Here is a 20,885-nt window from a genome sequence, read left to right on the forward strand (position 1 = left end):
TTAAAAAAGTACCGAGCACCGACAGCCCCCAGTAAAATCATAACAGCCATAGCTACTTGGAAAGCTGGCTTTTGTACTGCAGCACAGCTATTTTTAATGGATTCGGAAAAAATTTGATCTTATCGGAATCTTAATAGATGTGTGTTTAGGGGGGATAGATAGTAAGACAGCTGACATCGAACGCTCGCCTTTATTTTGTTTTTCGCTAGCACATTTTTTGTTGCCAAAATAACACTGGGAATGCCTTACATGCTGTCCCACATAAAAAATAATGAAACGCCACAGCCCGGCTTCAACAGGAAGCCAGGCAACCTTTATTGGGACGGGGGCGGGGCCAGACAAATACAGGAAGCAGACGGGAGTCTACCCCGCGCTCCTGTGCCCGCCGGAAGATTTGCGTGACTGCGTCTCAGCGCGGCACCCGCCTGTTGCCCAGAATGACCGGATGGCTGCCGAGGGACACGAACGAAGAACATGGTGAGTGGGGCGGGTCTGGTGGGGCGGCGGGGGTCTTGGTGCGCTTGTGTGTGTGCGCGCACATGTGTGTGTATGCGACGGCGGGGGTGGGTTCTCTATATGTATGTATGTGTGGGTGCATGCGTGCAGGGGCGCTTGTGTGTGTGTCTCTGTGTATGCGGCTATGTATGCAGTGTGTGTGTGTATGCGATGGCGGGGATAGGTTCTCTGTATGGGTGCGTGCATGGGGGCTTGTGTGTCTCTGTGTATGCGCATGCGTGTGTGGTGTGGGAGTTCCGAGGCAGGAGATAGGCACGGCGCCGTGCGCGCCCACGAGGTGCAATCTGCGCTCGTGCATATTTCTTGTCCACATTCCCAAAAACGGGTGACAATAGGTTTCGCGCCAGACACAAGCAAGCTTCGCTTGCTTGCATGTCTAGGCTCGACCTAAAAAACGATGGATTTAGGCCCAGATCTCTGTACTGGGGTGAATGTATGACATTGTTCTGCATTCTGTCCATCAATTGTTCTTTTTGCCTTTATCACCTGAGTGGGACGGGTCTGCCTAGACGTGGGTCCCGTGCTCTCCATGCCACTGGAGTCAAGCTATCGTGGCTGATGAGGGGTAAAACCCCGAAACAGGTCCTAGGATGCTTGTTTGCAGTTCAGGGAGGACCTGGCCTTGTAGTTCAGGCTGCACTGTTCCTATTGGGCACAGGGTCAAGACTGATTTGCATAGGGCTGAGTCCAAACTGGAATGGCATGGTGAGCAAAAACACAATGCATATACATAGCTGCCAAGGTTTCAGATTGCTATGTGTGACATTTTCATAATTTCAATGTAATTATGCGTGACATTTCAATGACTATGAGTGACACTTTCTCTCAAGCAAAATCAAGCAAGAAGTTGAGGGAAACATATAGATATCAGAAATTACGCCTGTTTGAGCAACGAGAAACTCTAAGAAGATGTTGGAGGGGTACTAACCAGAGACAGACTGAATGACTTCAATTCTCAGAAACAGAGGGCAGGCAGTCACTGCAGCTGCTCAGTATATTATCTCATCAATCTGATCATTCATGACCATGAGCATAAAAAACAAATTTTATGGCATAGCATAGCAAGTGCACCTAGGAGATTGTACCCTCACTCAGTCTCAGGCACTTCTTTGTAAGCCTGGTGAGCCAGCGCTGCGGCAACATAGCTGCTAAGGTTTCAGATTGCTTATGTGTGACAATTCTTTAGCTCAGTGTGCTTGTTTGTGACATTTCATTGCCTTTGAGTGACACTATAGAAACCAGCAGTTATGCTTTGTGCCATTCTGCACACATACCTAGTATAAACTGTGTAGAAATAACTGAATGCTAGCACTTGTTTGCTTGGCAGTTAAGAGTTACATCACCCTGCTTAAGAAGCACATTTACCGTCATCATCGATAATAAAGAACATTATCACATGAGCGTGCAGCTGCAATACATCAATGTGTGTTTTGACTTCAGGCATTTAATACAGCAGTCCCAACTAGCATTTGCCTGATAGGATTAACAGCCAATGTGTCAATGAGAAAGGTGAAAAATACAGACCCCAGAATGTACAGTGCTGTTAGCTGTAAAGCTAGGAATGATAGACAGTTTTCACCTCACTGCCACTTGGCAGCAATCTGATGACCACACTCACACTGTATTAAAAATAAGGATTCTGATTGAACGACATCCCCATCGTCAAAGGAAATTGGAATATGCATATTCTCAATTTACTTAAAATAACTTTTGAAAAAGAAAATCTATGGACCTTCAAACATCAAATGCATTGTCCTGTTTCTGTAAAGTTTGCTTTTACTTTCAGATGGTTGCACCAGTCATGTCCCATTTATGCCACTATAAGAAATTGAAACTTTTGACTGGTGCCTTTGCTTCAGCATCCTGTCATAATATGCCAGAAAGGTTATAACCCTTTTGCATTATTAGAAATTAGAACTTTAGCTAGCCGTGCTCTTGTAGCAAACCCCTTACTGCATTTTGGGATTTTAAGTTTTATTTTTATTTGCTATGGTCTGTTGCCTACAAATTCGGAACATGCTGAAAGTGCATTAAGTTCATGTCAGCTTAGATAACTTTTATAAACTTCAAGGACAACGATAGTTGAATAAAAGTTTGAGGGACCTTTATCACCACCAATAGACCTTTCAAAAACAACCTCTTTAGCTACAGTATTCCATTCTTGGTTTGCTATTTGATTTCATGCACTTAAACACGCATATCTACAATTGCATGGTTTATATTTGAAGGTTTGAACAGTTAAAGGTAAAGCCATGCATGCTTTCGTTAGTTTGTCCTTTAATTGTAATTTTGCCAACTCTACAAACTCATCCTTAGGCTGGAGGATGGCTTTGCAGCCCCCAAAAGCAACTTCTTGCGGTGATATTCTCAATGTAAGGTAGTGGTGGCAGTAATACAATCATTGCAGTGCCAGCCATCCAGCATCTACTGTACGCAGAACACCTTATTAATAATATGGAATAGCCTTACCTTATTCTGCCAATGCCACACTCTGGCCTAGCAGAGCGTGTGGCCGGATCCTTCTAGGTCCCAACTCCCAATATGCCTCTGCCAGAAGCACCCCAGCTTGCTCAACAAATATGTGCAGGCCTCTGAAGCACCCGTCGCTACACCCAATGAGGCCCGAGCAGGAGCTGTGCGGATGATCAAGTGCAGACAAACTTTCCCATCAGCGACACCAATTCTGACTCCTTTGCGATGACAATCTAAAACTGGTCGATCTGTGGCTTCCTGATTTTCTCGCAATATAAACCACTGGTTTCATAACCTCATGTGCAATGGTTAAAATGCATATCATACTGGCACACAGACAAATCAGTGATGTCTATAGTAATCCACATGCTTCATATGGTTTACCGTAACCGGCCTCCTTTGCTCTGTCGGGACATCAGTGCGGTATCCACTGGCCAAGACACCGTGGCTTAGCAAGGAGCATTGGGGATGGCCTATCGACTGCAGACTTAAGCACAAGACACAAGCGTGAGGTGCGTGGATTGGGGGATCAACAGGGGTGAAGGAGGAAGACAGGGATCAGCAAAACGCGAATTGTTTGAAGGAGGAAGACAGGGGGCGGATAGCGCTATACAGTGAAAGCATATATGCAATGAAGCAGAGTAAGTGAGTTCACTCTCCAGGCTGCACTCACATTGCCTTCGCGTGGCCTCAACGACTCCGCCCTCCGAGGTTCAGCAGCTGCGTGGAGACGGTCACTTACTTGAGAGGCTTGCCACTGCACAGTTCAGTTTATGGGCCAGCAGGCCGTCTGTGTCCTCAGACTTGACTGCAACAGATTAGTCTCGCCCTCGGCAAACGGGCAGGAACCGCGTGCCGCTCCGGCATTAGACTAAACGAGACTCAGCAGCAGGCCCACTGCTGCACAGTGGGGCTTCACATGAACTCGGTCCTGTTGGGTTCGGTCTGGCGGTAGCGGCCAGGTTCATGGCAGCCCGCCGACGCGAACACTAGTCCCCGCTTCCGTAATCCGACCTCACTTCCTTCCAAGACGTGAGATCAGGTCACATCCCCACCCCGTGAGGCCACAGTCATTATGCTGCAATTAACCACTCCTGAGGGCACAGCAGGCTCCGCCTGGGTGTCTTGGTATTGGGCAAAGGACTGCCTCGGCCTGGATACATTGTAGACAGCAGTCCACAAGTCAAGATAATTAACTGTCCGTTAACTGTCTGAGCCTGTTCTGGTGGCAGCGCCCGGGCCGGCAAGCCTGCGGGGAGCAGCGGAGCTGTTGCACAGGTGTCACAGGCGCCCCAGCGCGCACGCTAGCAGCCTGGCGTTACCAGTTTCACCGCTGGTACAGCAGAGTGGGACGGTGGCATTAAAATGTGCGACAATGCATTTCAGTGCGGTGATGCGGAGCACCACACTGAAATGCGTTAGAGTCACACCTGTTGCCTGATACTTTGCAGGCCTGCATATAGGCCCAGATCTCTGTACTGGGGTGAATGTATGACGTACCTTAAAAGTCTCAAAAAGATACTAAGCTATCTATTGGTAAAATCTCTATACCAAATAACTTCAATATTACATGATAAATGCACTGAATATATCATTCAGATGAAAAACTAAACCCAAAAATACAGTGCAAAAAGGCATTGCTTGACATGCGAGGTTACTAATTGGGTATGTGTCATTTATTTTGAAATCAAGATACAAAAACACAAATTAATGGCCACGCAACAACAGAAACCTTGTGGCTCTTTCGAAGCCCACTTGTAATTCTTTAGTATAGCCACAGATTGACCATTGTAAGCATCAATCTTCATCCTCCTAACAAATTAGGAAAATAAAAACATTTTTTAAAACACACAAAGAGGACAATTAATGCTCTACCTTTCTGACATCTATTTCTTCCTTTAACTCGGTCAGTCTGCTTGTGTTCCTTGCAAATTTGTTTATCTTCTGTTGATCTTCAAATGTAACATTCACATCTTCAGCAACCTGCAGGTAGGGTAAGAGGAAATGCCCAATGTGAGATCATTTGCTAGCCATAACTACTTTAAAATAATGCTACTATAACATATTTAATATACAACACATCAAAAGGACTGTGTCCAAAAAGTTAAGCTGCCTTATCTCATGTATAATAATCATCTTCTGACTGGAACAACTTGACTGTTCGACCTCGTGACTATTAAAATGATTTTGTAAATGCAACAAATACATCTTTCTAAGTAAGCCAATATCAAAAGAGACTGGCTAGGTTTATAGAATCTCAATGAAGTCAAAATTGCAGGTAACACGGCAACACTTTGGAATGCTTTCACCGAACACAATTTGAGCTTTTATTACCATTGAGTGTACATTTAATAAAATGTGTTTGAGGGCAAAAGTTGTTAGTGTGATGGCTGAGAATGCAGGTCGATGGCCTACTGCTCAATGGGCCCAACAAAGATATGAAGTAGTAGAAGTAACGAAGATTGTGAATCAGGGGGATCTGTCAGTGGGCTAAGCATGGGGCACACAATTAGCACCAGCTGGAGATAGAGCAGCAGAGAACAGACTACCAGTGGCAGGGTAGAGAGGAAGGATGGTCTGGAGCAGGACAGACAAGACTTGGTCGTTTGAAATTAGGAGGGGTTTAGGGCAGACTAGCAGGGATTTCGGAAATGGAATGATAGTAAGCAGGTGTTAACAATAGATGGCAACATCATCTTCCTCATTTAGGTGGAAACTAGTTCTTTTCTATAGCACGTAGTTCATACTTACTTTTCCACTGCAAGCAAGAGGTACTTAAAGACTTTTTTCAATGAACATTTTCGGCAAAGCAGTTTCACATAAATACTGAGGACGTCATTATGATGGCAGGAGGACGTGAACCTGCATCCATCGTAGTGGGGAACAGGACCGCCCACCATACAAGTTGCGGTCCCGCACTCCGAACTAGGATGCGACCGCCACCATGTTCGCATTTCGCAATTTAACACTGAGGCGGGTGCTGCTGACTGCAGCACCCACCGCGATGTGCAACGGGCCCCCAAAACCAATCCCACCAACTTTTCAATGGTGGTTTCGCCGCCATGGAACGGCTGGCTGAAGCCAGCATCCTAATTTGGAGGACAGTGCCTGCTGGGCACTGCCACCATTTTAGAGAAGCAGACTGCTCTGCCAGGTAATCGGCACGATTGCCTGTGGCGGTTCCGTGTGCGGACAGTGAGTCCGCAACGGTCGCAGTCTGGATCCTGCTGCCATCCTAATCTGGGGGGCAGTGAATCATTGCTCGATGGTGGACGGATCACCACCCCATGGCTGGCGATGGCAGTCCTTACGCCATTGTATTTACCCCCTAAGTGTTCACCTCTCTTCGTCCTCAACAAAACAACACCTATGAGCTGCACAGTCATCTAATTAACTCGTTCATCAAGGTAGAGCTGCTGGAGCTCACGGCCGTCCCAAATAAATCAGTTCAGTATGACCTTTCATAATGTAGTCTACAAAAAAATCCATATTGACACACTGAAGTTCTCAAACCCACAATGATTAAAAAACAAAAAAGTTGCAATACTAACCTATGTAGTAGGAGAATGACTATAGGCTCTCTTACTCATATCAAACAAGAAGAGCACATGAAAAAGCAGAGACATGTTGAGCGCTACTGACAAACAGGGCAATGGGTAGTGCAAGATACAGCACAGCGTTTCCGCCACACTTCAGAGCAAAATTTGCACTGCGCACGTGCCTGGCAGATGTCTAACTATGAGCAAGAAACTACGGTTGCTGCCAGGCAACGCTTTTTACTTCCGCCACACAGACCACTACGCATCCGCTTAGCGCCGGTCGCGAGGCATTTTCAGTGAAGGCTATTGCTTCACCACTGTAACCTCACAAACCTCTAGCATGACACAAATCAGCATCTCCACCAATGGCAAACTCTGGTCAATAGACGTAAACAAGCGACATTTTCTATAACGTTTACACGAGTTACACCAGGGCACAGCTTGCAGTAATTCGCCATTTGTCTCTAAGCCCAGTCCTTTTGCGATTGGGGGGCGTGTTTTTGACATTCTGTCTCGGCTGTAAACAACAGTCAAAAACACGCCCCCCAGTCTGAAAAGGACGGGGCTTACAGACAAATGGTTCTTCTTTGTATCTAAGCCCCGTCCTTTTCAGACTGGGGGGGGCGTGTTTTTGACTGAGGACCGCACTGAGAGAAAGAAACGAAAAAAACACGCCCCTCAATCCGAAATAGACGGGTCTTAGAGCAACAAAATGACATCACTGAGCCCTCTTCTCCAATGGCTGACCACCGTTTAGAAGGCCAGCCAATGGAGAAGAGGGGCGGGGTTTACCCTCGCTACTGAGAGACATTAAGTCTCGCTGGCGAGAGGGCGCATGTGCGCAGCCTACGCCAGTCTCGACCTAAAACGGAGTGGCACGCATTAGTGGGGACATTTGTCTTCATGAAACCCACCAAGGCAACTCTATTGCTTTTTAGGTTTCGCCTGGCCGTAGCACTGCGCAGCAGTGCTCGCGCAGGCGAAATTTAATGTTATCTCAGTATTGGGGACTTGAACCCGCCCCTTCTTCCATTGGCTAGCTCCATAAATGGAGGCTAGCCATTGGAAGACATGGTTGTCAATCACTCTTTCCCCCGTCACGACGCGATTCGGGGGCGTTTCTGAGTCTTTTTTTAAGTCCCGCCCCTTTCGTCGTCACCTCCTTTCCCCACCATTAACCTCGGCGATTCCGAGTACACCCATTCACGTTCCCCACGTTTCTTTTCTCACGTTTGCGTAACTCTTCGTAACAGATGTCGCAGGATGAATTGAGGGGTCTGAGACCAGCGCGTCACCTCATAGCTGGTAAGACAAACTGTTAAAATTCCCGGCGCTGGCTTCCTTTGCAATCTGCCGAATTCAGTTGCTTGAGGGGAGACTCATTGTTTGTACACTCGAGGTCGGTAACGCAATCAAACATCCCAGTCTCGACTCTCGGACAGAGCCAGCATTTCACTTTGTTTTTCGGTGGGCCCCCTCCTGCTGGCAAGCGAACTTGGATGCCAAGAGTGCAGCCCAAACCCTGGGCCAGTCTCACTACCGGCAGACGGTGGAAGGTCTTTTATGCCGGCATCTGTGCGGGAATATAACCCAAAGGCATGCGGGGCCCTGTCATTCAGCTCTTTTTTTCGTAGTTTTACCTGGCACGAACTCTTACTTTTTTTCACAAGTACCACTACTACCGGGCAGTGCCCTTGTAGTGTGCAAACCTTACGCCATGTACTGTGCCCGTTGTGAAGCATTCTGTAGGCTCCACTTGCTGCTGCCAGTTTACAGTGCAGCTTGTAGGCCGCCTAGTCTTTCGAGATGCCACGGGAAATCGCCCCTTTCACTAAGTGGTCGTGGAGTCGCCTACCTCGTAAAGCGTTCTGACTGCATGCTCTTTAAACAGTGTTTGTGCAAGTACTAATGAGCGTCCCTTTATCTGTTGTGGTGTTGAAGAAACAGGCGAGTTGTTTTCTAGAGATTAGGTGAGAAGTGTATCCCTTAGGCGCCCTTCTCTGCACTCGACCTCTGGGGCCTGGCTCGATCGAAGACTTCAGGGGCCTGACACCCTCGGCTGGCGTAGGGTTCGTTTCTCGATGGTGGCTTGCGCCCGTGATCAAACTATCTTTTAGGGGGGAAAAAGTTGAAAAATTCAGTTCGCTGTTATTGTGTTTCACTTTCAACCTGATTCCGCTTTCTGCATAAGTGAGATGGAATCCACTGGTCCTGTCGCTTCTGCGAGCGATGGGGGTGGTGAACGGGCGTTGAGAAAAAGGAGAGAGGGGGATTGAGGGAACCAATGAGAGGCGGCCTGGAGAACACTGCATCACACCCCTGTCCCGGAGGAATGGACTTTTCCTCAGAAAAACAAGTCTGCCCAGCGTGAACGAACGCTCGAGTCTGATGTCTGCACCAGGCCTTTATATTTGTTTTTCTTGTGTCTATTCTTTTGAATAAGACTGTTTGCCAGCTTCTTCGCCTTACAGTATATTGTTCTGGGTGAATGAGCTATAGTGTCTGGCTTAGAAATATTTTTCTGCCAACCACCCAGAGTGTAGGATGGTTGGGCCGTATGCGAGCTGACGTTTGTGCCTACGGCCGAGATAAACACTCGTGACCCCGGGGCAGCGCGAGAACCAGACGCTGCCTCCCCCCCTTGTTGCTTGTGTGTGTGAGCTCCTCACCCTCTTCCCCCTCGTTGCTTGTGTGTGTGAGCTCCTCACCCTCCCCCCCTCGTTGCTTGTGTGCGTGAGCTCCTCACCCTCCCCCCCCTCGTTGCTTGTGTGCATGAGCTCCTCACCCTCCCCCCCTCGTTGCTTTTGTGCGTGAGCTCCTCACCCCTCTCCCCCCACTGTATTTGGGTGCTAATCTGGTACAAATACGGAGTGTCTTTTGCAGACTCTGCTGTTTATGTGGTAAAATGGCAACATAATACTGGCGCAGTGTTCCGCTGAATGTCCTATCTTGCTGCATTATTTTGCCACATGTCACATAATTTTGTCCTCCATTCGTGGATGATCTTATATATGCATACATTTTCTGACATGTAATGAAACAGGAGGAGCTTTACTGTATTGATTAGTTGCAGGACATAAGACCTTAGCCGGTCTACGGCTGAAAAAAAACAGGCACACTTTTAGCTATCGTGTGCCTCAGCTGTCCGACACTATCTCGTGTCCCTTCAGTGATATGATAGGACGAAAAAAAACAAATGTGTTTTACTTGTATACCAAACCAATATTTTACACGTCAAGTAGGTTTTTAAAGCATCTCGCCTCTTGGTCAAGTTGATATTTTATAACATTTCAGAGCCCTGGTTTATAAAATATGTTAACTCCTCACCAAATTAACATTTTGTTGCTTTTAGCTCAACAAATATTACAGATCTTATTTGGCACATTTTATATATATTTACGGGTTCTAACTGTACAGTTTTCATGAAAGTATTATCTCCTTTTGAGGATATACTAATGACATTTGACCTGTTTGTAAAAAATGCTTAAAATGTGATTATTTTTTTGTTTCTAAGGGCCCCTATTTCTGTAGAGACTAGATTGCCGACTAAGGTGGAAATTGTGATAGGTCAAGGATGACCCAGCTTAGTTGAGGGAAATCGGTGAGAATAAGCTACTGGTCTCCAGGTGGCAAAGCCGGAGATGTAGCCATTAGGGCATATATCCTCCTTTGTCTAAAGCTTTTAGCAACATAATCAAGATGCATTATTTGTAATGTCTCCTGTTAGTGCACAACATAAACATTGCAGCCCTCTCTTCTGACATTTCTGCCCCCTCATTATATCTTCCCCTGCTCCTTAAAACAAACTCCCAAGATAACAAGCAATGCAATAGGTCTCGCATTAGGAAAGTTTGAGCTATTGGTATTGTAAATGACACATTTTTTATTTATGTGTTGGTTTTGAAAATAGGGAAATGAATAGCTTTGTCATTTACAATGCCAATAGTTATAACTTTCGCAAATGTGACACCTAGCCTTTGTATTGCAATATGTGTTGTATTTACGTGATTTAGATGTATTGATATTACAATTAACAATTGCTTTTGTTTTTTTAAATAATTAATACTTAAATAAAAGTTATTGTAATTTATAATGGCAATAGCTTAAACTTTTGTAAGTAACTTTTGTGAGGATTATGTTCAATGTATTTTATTGTGACGAAAATCCAAGAACAGAAGTGAAATATTAACATTTTTTTGTGACATTTGTAATAAAGCTTGAAACACTGAGAGAACATATTTGAACCAGTTGTTGTTGAATGGTTGCACTAATTGATGCTGTGGTGGCGCTGAGTGATGCTGTGGTAGCGCATAGTGAGGTTGTGGTGCCCCCGAGTGATGCTGTGGTGGTGCTGAGTGATGCTGTGGTGATGCGATAGACACACAAATAAAAATGTGGTCATTTACAATGCCAATAGCTCTAACTTTGGCAAAGGCGAAACAGTTGCATTGTAAATGCTTGTTTTTTTAAAGATTCTCAACCAATGTGGGTTTTTAGGTCGCGCCAGAGAGAGCGCATGCGCTGATCTTCGAGACATTTAGTACATGGCTTTTTAAAGTGCCACCAGAGGCTTTTGCTGGCCTACAGCTTGCGTACATCTGCCATCTGTGTTTTTATTGCTGTAATTAAGCTCATCTGCTTGACTACCCCTCTCCCTCCTGGCCAGCTTCATTTGTGTCTTCTAGCTGTGAATCATGCTCCTCTGCTCGCACTACCCCTCCCTTCTCCCCCTCCTTTTCGTCAGTTTCATTTGTGTCTTTTATCACTGTTAATGCTCCTACTTCCACCAGGCACACACACCATCAGTCGTCAATCAGAGCACGCTTTCACCGGGCACACACAGCACCAGCTGGCAGTGCATGCTTCCACCAGGCACACACACCACCAGCCGTCAGTGCACGCTTCCACCAGGCACACATACCACCAGCCTTCAGTGCACGCTTCCACCAGGCACACACACCACCAGCTGTCAGTGCACGCTTCCATCAGGCACACACACCACCAGCCTTCAGTGCACGCTTCCACCAGGCACACACACCACCAGCTGTTAGTGCATGCTTTCAACAGGCACACACACCACCAGCAGTCAGTGCACAATTCCACCAGGCACACACACCACCAGCTGTCAGTGCACGCTTCCACCAGACACACACACTATCAGCCGTCACACACAACCAGCAGACGGTGCACGCTTCCACCAGGCACACACCACCAGCCGTCAGTGCATGCTTTCACCAGGCACACACACACCACCAGCAATGGTGTACACTTTCTATGTTGTATTGAGCACTGTATGGATTTGTGAATTATTTGTTGTTCGTTATTCTTGTTATGGTATTACGTTACATTGTAATTTATCGAGTGTTGTCTCTTTATATATTGTGTTTAATATGTCCAAAATCAATTGCTTGTTTGATACATGTTCAGAAATGCTTTTAATCAAATTACATTAAAGATATACATTTTTATAAGATTATCTATAGTTTACACGGAGCTTATTATATCATGTTTTCCTTTGATATGGGGCGTTGATTGTTTTTGACCTTCGATTGCCTAGGGATTTTTTCCTCAATTGCATCAGCAAAATTTAACCAGTGAATAAACTGGTATTATTCAGTCTGACTGAAAATGATACTTGTTTTATGTTGCAGCGTTTATGCATCAAGCACAATAATAACAAATCTGTGGTAAAAACTGATGATCAACGCGTTTATGCTTTTGAGAAATTGTGCTAGCAATATATTTCTTCTCCTTACTTTAAGTCGGCGCTCTGACTGATTACTAAAAGGAGCCACTGGAATGTTCTATTTAGCGGCTGCAGCTCTTTCCGCATAATTATTGATTTGCCACATATTCCATCATCTGCAAATTTTAACGAAAACAATATACTTGTAGCTCAAATGGATCAAAAGTTATTAAAAATGCGGCAACACGTTTTGTCGTGCTGAGCAAGGATCTTCACAAAGGTTCACTGGTCAACTTTCTATTTTTCATTGCTGTTTTTGGGTGTTCAACTGGTACTAATGAGGTGAAATATTTGCCAAGACAATGTTCACATGTGTAGAAATTACTATATTGTGAAGTGATACTGTCACAAAATGTGCTGCATTACGTACAACTGTTTTGACCTGTTAAGAGTTGCATAATGCTTAGAAGTGAAATAAACAAAGTTTTTCGACTCGCTTGTTTTCGAGTTACAGAGAATATGTTCACTGAACAGTTCTAGGTGGTTTTGCATTGACAAAGCCTGCTTTATATATGAAAAGACATCTGTAAAAAATGGTGTAGGAACAACGTAGAAATTACACCTTCATGCCATTATACAAATTAAAGAAACTCATTAGTTGGCACAGATTGTAGTACAAATATAACAACTTTGATTTGTGAAAAGTTTATCATTTCTACTTCAGCCCTGGCAGTCTTTAAACAAGTTCTGCAGACATCCAATTCCGGTAGTATCATTAACTATATTTCCCATGCCCAGAAAGAAGTACAGTACAGTTGTTAAGTCCTCTCCCTGGAGGCAAGTGACAACAATTTCCCGCAACTGCCCAACATACAATGCAAGGTCAATCTAGCCTTGTTTTCGGACTATGCACACTGCAATGCAATAAAACGAACATGACAAGGAGATATTTGAGATCTGTATGTTACATATGCATAAAAACAAGCACTGGCAGAGCCAATAGGTCTAGCCAATGTGAGAGTTATAGGCTTTGTCAATGACCATGCTGTACAGCAGTGTGGCTGCAAGTAAATAAAAAGTGCTAGGATGCGGTCATCGCTGAACTAGTCTGACTGTCTTTACAATAATTTTCTGCGTTATAATTGTAAAGGCTTTAAATGTATAGAATAAACTACCAATAACAAAGAACCTCACACTGGCTAGGAAGGCGCAGGATCGTGAAGAAAAGAGAACTTTTAACTTTGTCCACATAAAAGGCCTGTGACAGACAGGGAGAGGGTGGGGTGGCAACAACAACAACACCTCAACCCATGCATTTATACAGTGCCAAAAGTACATAAACACCTAACCTCTCCACCAGGAAGGCCAATAATATCAGGCATAGGAGGACCAACAGAGAGACTATCAGAATTTGTGGACATGTTCCTAAAACCTTTAGTGTTAAATCTCCCCTCATACATCAGGGACACAAAACACATACTGGGCATCATGGCAGACTTACCATGGGAAGAGAACATGCTATTGGTCACACTAGACGTCGTCTCCCTATATACAGGCATAAAGAGGGAAACTGGGCTTACAGCAGTAAGAAGAATGATGAACAGGAGACCAGCTAGTGCATGGTCACACACAGAGATGATCTTAGAAATGGTAGAGACCATCTTGGATAACAACGTTTTCCTATATAAAGATCAATGGTATCGACAAAAACAAGGGGTGGCCATGGGCTCTAGATTTTCGCCTTCATACGCTAATCTAGTGATGGGGAGATTCGAAGAAACTAGAATCTGGGGCGCACCGGCATCAGAATGGAACAATGATATACTGTTCTGGGGCCGATATATTGATGACTGCATCATGATTTGGACAGGCACAACTGAGAAATTACACCAATTCCATGAGTACCTGAACCACAATGACCAAAATATACAATTCACAATGGAATTTAGCAATAAAAAACTTGCATTTCTAGATGTAGAATTTTATATAGAAAAAGAAACGATTCAAAGCAGACTATTCAGGAAAAGCACAGCGTGCAATTCCCTATTACATGCAACTAGTGCACATCCAGAACATCAAAAGAGAGCAATCCCTTATGGCGAACTAATCAGGACCCGCCGCAATTGCAGCAATGAAACTGAATTTCAAACTCAGAAGAAGGGGGTAATTAAAAGATTTGAGAATAGAGGGTACAAAAGGAACCATCTGCTCAAAGCAGCTGAAAGAATAGACACAGTAAGCAGAACAGACACACTAAGGGACAGAGAGCAGAGGCAAAAAAGAAAGGATGATAAAATTAGACTCGTAACTGGTTACAACAACTGGGCAACAATCCTAAGAAAGAGTCTAAACAGACACTGGCATCTACTAAGGGCAGACACTATGCTAAGGGAACATATAACAGAAAGACCAACAATAACCTTCAGAAGAGGAAGAACACTGAAAAACATACTAAGCCCGAGCTATCCCCAAACACACAAAAAGAACACATGGTTATCAGAACCAGGGTTCTACAGCTGTGGGGGCTGTGCAGCCTGTAAATGGGCTTACAAAAAGAAAAAAGATTTCCAAGGACCAAATAACACCAAAAAATACCGTATCCTTAGTACCATCAACTGCCTAACCAAATATGTAGTTTACGCTTTAGACTGCAAATGCGGTAAAAGATATGTAGGCAGCACCAAGAGGCCATTAAGGGACAGGATCAATGAACACATCAGGGCAGTAAAACAAGGAGACATGCGATACCCCGTAGCTGCACATATGTCCTTATGCCCCGAACAAACTACCAACCGCTCTTTCAAATACTTTGGATTTGAACACACCCCCTGTAATCCTAGAGGTGGCAACAGGGAACTGTCATTACGCAGGAGAGAAGCCACTTGGATCATGACTCTGAAAAGTGTGGAACACGGTCTTAACATTGACCCAGAGTATCATTTTTTTCTGGGAACATAATAGACTAACAACATAACCAGACAGGGATAGAATGACTATGGACTGTTTTCTGCATATATGTACTGAACTCTTAGCAAACAAATGTATACCATCTCCCACTCACTTAAAGTAGTTAACAGACACCTATGTATTGAACATACTAACATGTGCAATGATGACCACCCTTTGCGAGAGTGACGTGACTTGACAAAAATCATTAATATGTGTGCACTATAACAACAAAATGTATGATACCTTACTATTGTTATTTTAATTACTGCTGGTATAACGTTGATAAGACCACCATGTGGCAAATATTTTGTACTGTACCCTTTCTGTATGGAGAATAGGAATTATACCACCATAGTACTCACACCTCACGAAAGGAAAGCACTGCGCATCAAAAACGAGCTAACACTGATCCTGATCAACAGTCACAAGAAAATAGACACTGTACTCTGTAACCATTAGAAATAAGTTAATGATATATTAGTATAATGTAAATGTACTCATAAAACCGAGCACATAAGAGCACTTCCCCAAATTTCCCCCCCCCCTTGATAAACACTAACACAAGTCATAGAAACCTGAGAGATCAGGAGATAGGCGAGAACATTATGCAAAATTCCGAAAATAATAAACTATCGGGATTATTTAGTGGCAACCGGTTCGATTAAAGACTCTGAGGTCTATGCCACCCTATGATAGCAGATAGGGTAAGATGGCCGCCGCGTTAGTAAGGATACTTCCTACCAACAATAACATCATTAAAACCGAACTGGAAACGGTCACGAATCACTTGACCTAGGGCGTTCTCGGTTGGAAAACATTAGCGCGAAACACAGGAGACAGATTACTGCACCCGAAATACGGAGCAGCGGGGACATTCGAGGACTCGATTAGAAGAACGGCGAAAGGTAAGCTAACGGGAGAGACTAGAATAACGAGGTGTAGAGGGCGCTTTGGGGGAACCTGCAGCCTAATCATGCTGTTAGGTTTTTCTCTCATAATCATAAGGGGCACGACGTACTCGGTAGAGGTATAGATAACTAAAGACCAACCTGCTTGGATGGCCATTATTTGAGATAACTGTGAGATGGCACTTGTAACAATAATATATATAGCACATCAGTATATATAAGCAAGTATAGAGAACAGGCGTAACTAACTCAGTAACGGTGAGAACCACAAGTAACCTAATTTAAAAGTGCACGTGTCACGGACCATCTGACACTTTTTAAGCAGCCGTGTAAAGGCATTCTTCACCTAGCCAAATTATTTAATGGCGAATTCTGAAATCAAAGACTTAGAAACGCATAAAGGGATTGTAAACTAACAAAATCCTAATAAAACATCACATTGACTTACAGCTGCCTCTACAAAAACCGATATTGTGGCATATAACGGAAGATTACCCTGCATACGAACCGAAGTCCCCTAACAGATACCCCTTCGAGGGTTGGAATTATCACCTCAAGGAAGGTGAGTGACAGAACATAACATAATTGGAGACAACACTACCTAATTATTACGCCCATAAGGAGTTGAGAATATATTTATAATCTCACCATTATCCTTTTCTCTTCACACAGAAAAAAGAACACTCGAGGAAAATAGGTACCCCGAGCACTTACCTCACATTGACTTCACGCATGCCACTATAGCATAACATTAGACCTCACCAACTGAATTCTCCACCCCGTTAAATAGTTTCACAACGCACAATTAAATATATATTTTTAAAAAAAATTAAAAGCATGACAAAACGAATCACTGATTTCTCCATATCTCAATGGGTGCACCTAAGAAAACTCTCAAATTCTGAGGGTAAATCATGTACAACTGTAGTTGCTTTCTAAAAACAACTTCCCTTGAGCTAATATGCACAATTGTATATGAGCATTGTTAACAAAACCCACCACCGCCTATCAGTGTAACATAAAGGTGATGCATAACAATAATTTGTTCAGATGGAATCGAAAATGTTACAAATATATTACCTTTTTCACTTAACAGCCTTGAAAAAGTCAAGGGTTACATTCCCTACTGACGAAACACGTGTTGGCTGTGACATCGATCAAAATAATAAACAACACCTGCAGAACAACCTGAACTACAAGGATTTCAAAAATTTCTTTTGTTAAATTTGCGTAACCTATGTATGAGTGGAATACACATATGCTAACTTGCGCTGAATACTGTAATGTGTGCTAAGGAGTGTTCAAATGCTGTTTAGGCTTGGCCTAATTTAGAAGAGAAAGTGTGGTTCTCTTCTCCTTATAGCACCATTCCCAAGATAGAATCAACTAACACAGTAAGGTGTACAGTCCCCTGAGGCGCCGTATCCTAGTACTATACCACCAACCTAACCGTAACTCAACCCCAGAGTTTCCTGGAGAAAAACCCTCCATGTATGTGTTTATAATGCGAAGAGGAGAAAAGAAATATATACATCTCTTCTGTTCTCAGCTCAAAAAAGTGCAGACTAAAGACAGAAAAGTGTTCCATACAAGAAAAGATGTGTCAGGCTGTGCTGTTTGGATTACCAGAAGTGGACAAAGAAAGACAACTTTAACAGCTTGCTTACTCTTCTGACCGACTCCCTCTATTTCCTCCTCCCCCCATTTTTTAAGGCCTCTCTTGTCTGCTGCTGCCAACCCAGAGTGTACACAATATTCACATTAATACATGTGAAACAACCAAACAAGAAAGTACACACAACATTTAAATCGTTCCAAGTGAGCTCCGTGCACTGATTGAAGGCGCGCTGCAAGGAAACTGCCATTTTCCTTTTAGTAAAACCTTAATCAAAACAGTGAAAGAAAGGGAAAAACAAGCATTGGCATAGCCAATAGGTCTCGCCTTTGGGACCTTAGAAGTGTTTAGTTATCAAGCACAATATACTTGGAGCAACAACAACAACGGTTGATTGGCAAAAAACACTTATAAGGTCCAAAAATTAGACCTATTGGCTATGCCAATGCTTGTTTTAAAAAGGACATAGATAGGCTATTAAAGTGATCGTTTGTTGCCATTATACCCTATGATAATGATACATACTGCTTTGGTATGTTACCTGTGGGACTCCCACTTTAACGATGGGGAATGATTCAAGCATGTGAATCTAGGAAAGATTCCATACTGGAGAATCTTCCTGCTTCTGAAGCTTCCCTAGTGTAAACCTAGCAACATAAATAAATACAGAGGCCGATGGTGAACATGGGCAGCCTGTCTTGGAGTTCCAGTCCTGCACGCAAGTAGGTTTCAAAAATCTGCAAATTGGCCAGAAACAGTGAGGTAGGAAGGAATATTTGAAAAATAAAAAGTGCAACCCCTGCATTCCCCAAATACCTACATTTTGGAAGTCTGACATAGTTTATTAACCCCTTCCAGGCTGATGACGAGCTCAGCTCGTCATGAGCGTAACCTGCCATGCGCTCATGACTAGCTGAGCTCGTCATGTAACGCGGTAATTTTAAAAATTGCCGCGCACAGCGGGAAAAGCCGCCGCAACGATGCGGTTAACAGAAAAGGGTAGTTAATGTGACCTAGTGGCTAGAGCCTGGGCTCAACATCCAGTGATTCTAGACAAATCACTTATACCACTGTGCCAAAAAATGTGTGATATAACCTGGTTCTCTTGTAAAGCACTCTAATTTCTTCTGGCCAAGTTATCCATAGTCTGGCTTAAGAGAATTAACAAAATGAAAGAAGACTGAATTATAAATAAACTAGAAAAGGGAAAGGCATGTTCATCACAATTCAAATGAGCAGGCTTGAATTAAGAAAAAAATAATAACTCCTTCTTGATACCAAAGACTTGCTGCTGGATGGTGCCTAGGTGACAACAGGCAATGTGTTAAGTCCTTGCAACACTGTAGCACCTCGTTATAGAAAAGAATTGACCCCTTCAAGGCTCAGTGTTTAGAAAGTTGCACTGGTACCTAAGTGGCAGGGGCTGTGAAATGTGCAAAGGTTTGAGCTGTAGCCCTATATATTGCATACTGTACTTTCTCTTCCCTTACCCGCCCCTGTAAACAGTAAATTGGTGGATCAGGGCAAATGTTCAGGCATGCTTAGAAAAATAACCTACGCTCCTATTTTAAACCAGGCACGGAGACATCCGAAAACCGGCACTGGTAAAGCCAATAGGTCTAGCACTGGCCGCCAGCCTTTGAATTTGCTAATGCGTGTTTTGTATTGCCATGATGTTTACATGACGCTTAACATTGTTGGGGTACCCGCCAGGCACTCGTCAAATAAATTGGCTAAAAGTAAAAATATTTTTGGTCTAAAAAAATACACATTACCACAGGAGAGGATGTAGACTAACATCTAGATATAGTCATTGCCCCGTGCTGTATTTGAAGGAAGAAATATGTGACTGAGACAGTAATAGACCAATGGATGAAGAAGGCTAGATGAAATCCCCTATAAGTATATACTTAATTATAGTAAAATCAAAATATATTTACTAACGCCAGACATTAAAAAAAATGCAACCGTGTGCGGTTTTAGTAATAAAGGCGGTGTTTGTCAGTACTAAGGAGGCAGTGGTGGTATTCATTTTTAATATAAAATAAATGTATTGACAGCGCCCTGTCGGAATTCGTTCTGAGCGGTGTCGTGAGACGAAAACGCGCATATTTTTGTTCGTAAAAAAATAAGCCTGACACTAGCTTGTGGGGCGGCTAATGTTTCTGCCAAGGGTTCCTGAGGAGTTAACTTCCCTGACATGACTGACTGACAGAGGTTGGCAAGGATGTAACATTATAAACAACTCTAGTACAGGTTCGTGGGGAGTAAACTAACTAACGCTTGGTAGAAGTCGGTGATCATTTAGTAATTGTTTGTTGAAATATAACTTGGCTGAAAAGCTCAGCCCACATGCGTGAGACTTCAACTCCACTAACAAACCTGTCACAAGGCATTCAGCATATACGCCACTAACAGGCCTGGCACAGGTCATTCAGGGTACGATTCCAGTAACAGTCTGGGCCAGTGCTTAATTTGTAAATAATAAGTGCCGGGCCCAAACCTTTGCTCAGAAGGTGCAGGTGTAAAACTGTGTGGCCTTGATCCACCTCGAGCATCTTTAATTCATCCCAGACATTCCTGCCCCTCCGTCTCACTACTGCACATTCTTTTTCGTCTCTGCTTTCTCCTTTTCTCACTATTTTTCATATTTCTATTCCTCCTACTTTCCCCCTATTGTGCTTTTCTCGCCTTGTTTGGAGTCAAAGTCTGATGAGGAAAAATAAGTGACCGTGCCAAAAAAAAATACGTGCGGCCGGTGGCCCCCCACCAGCAACCACCGGCTCAATTTAAGCACGGGGTCTGACACAGGTCTTTCAGGATATAACCCCATTGACGAGCATGACACAGGTTCTTCAGAATATAACACCCCTGCCACAGGTTCGTGTGGAGTTTACTTCCCTGGCAAGCATGGCGCACATGCCTGAGCCTTCAATCTCGCTAAGAGTTTCTTCCAAGCTTTAACTCCATCAATAGGCCTGGCACAGGTTCGTCAGCAGTTAATTATACTCACAAATCTAACACCGGTTCGTTAGGATTTAACCTTAGTAACACGCCTGCCACAACTGTAACCCTCCCCGCACACACACACGGGCACAGACGAAAAAGGTATAACGTGCACATTCGGGGCCCGCTAAGAGGGGTGACTCGGTAACTCTAAGAGGGATGACTCTCTGGAAACTGTTATGCTACTAACTGCT

General features: G+C 43.8%; 1 protein-coding gene across 1 annotated transcript in view; it reads right to left on the reverse strand.

Annotated features, from left to right (window-relative positions):
* Positions 1-20,885, reverse strand: part of LOC144766723 (prefoldin subunit 4-like) — a 101,752-nt gene that overhangs the window by 65,749 nt on the left and 15,118 nt on the right. Inside the window, exon 2 of the mRNA XM_078650483.1 lies at positions 4,864-4,971. Coding sequence (XP_078506609.1) covers positions 4,864-4,971 — 108 coding nt within the window. The remainder of the gene's footprint in view (positions 1-4,863; positions 4,972-20,885) is intronic.

Source organism: Lissotriton helveticus, chromosome 7, assembly GCF_964261635.1.
Source record: "Lissotriton helveticus chromosome 7, aLisHel1.1, whole genome shotgun sequence".
NCBI classification, from domain to species: domain Eukaryota; kingdom Metazoa; phylum Chordata; class Amphibia; order Caudata; family Salamandridae; genus Lissotriton; species Lissotriton helveticus.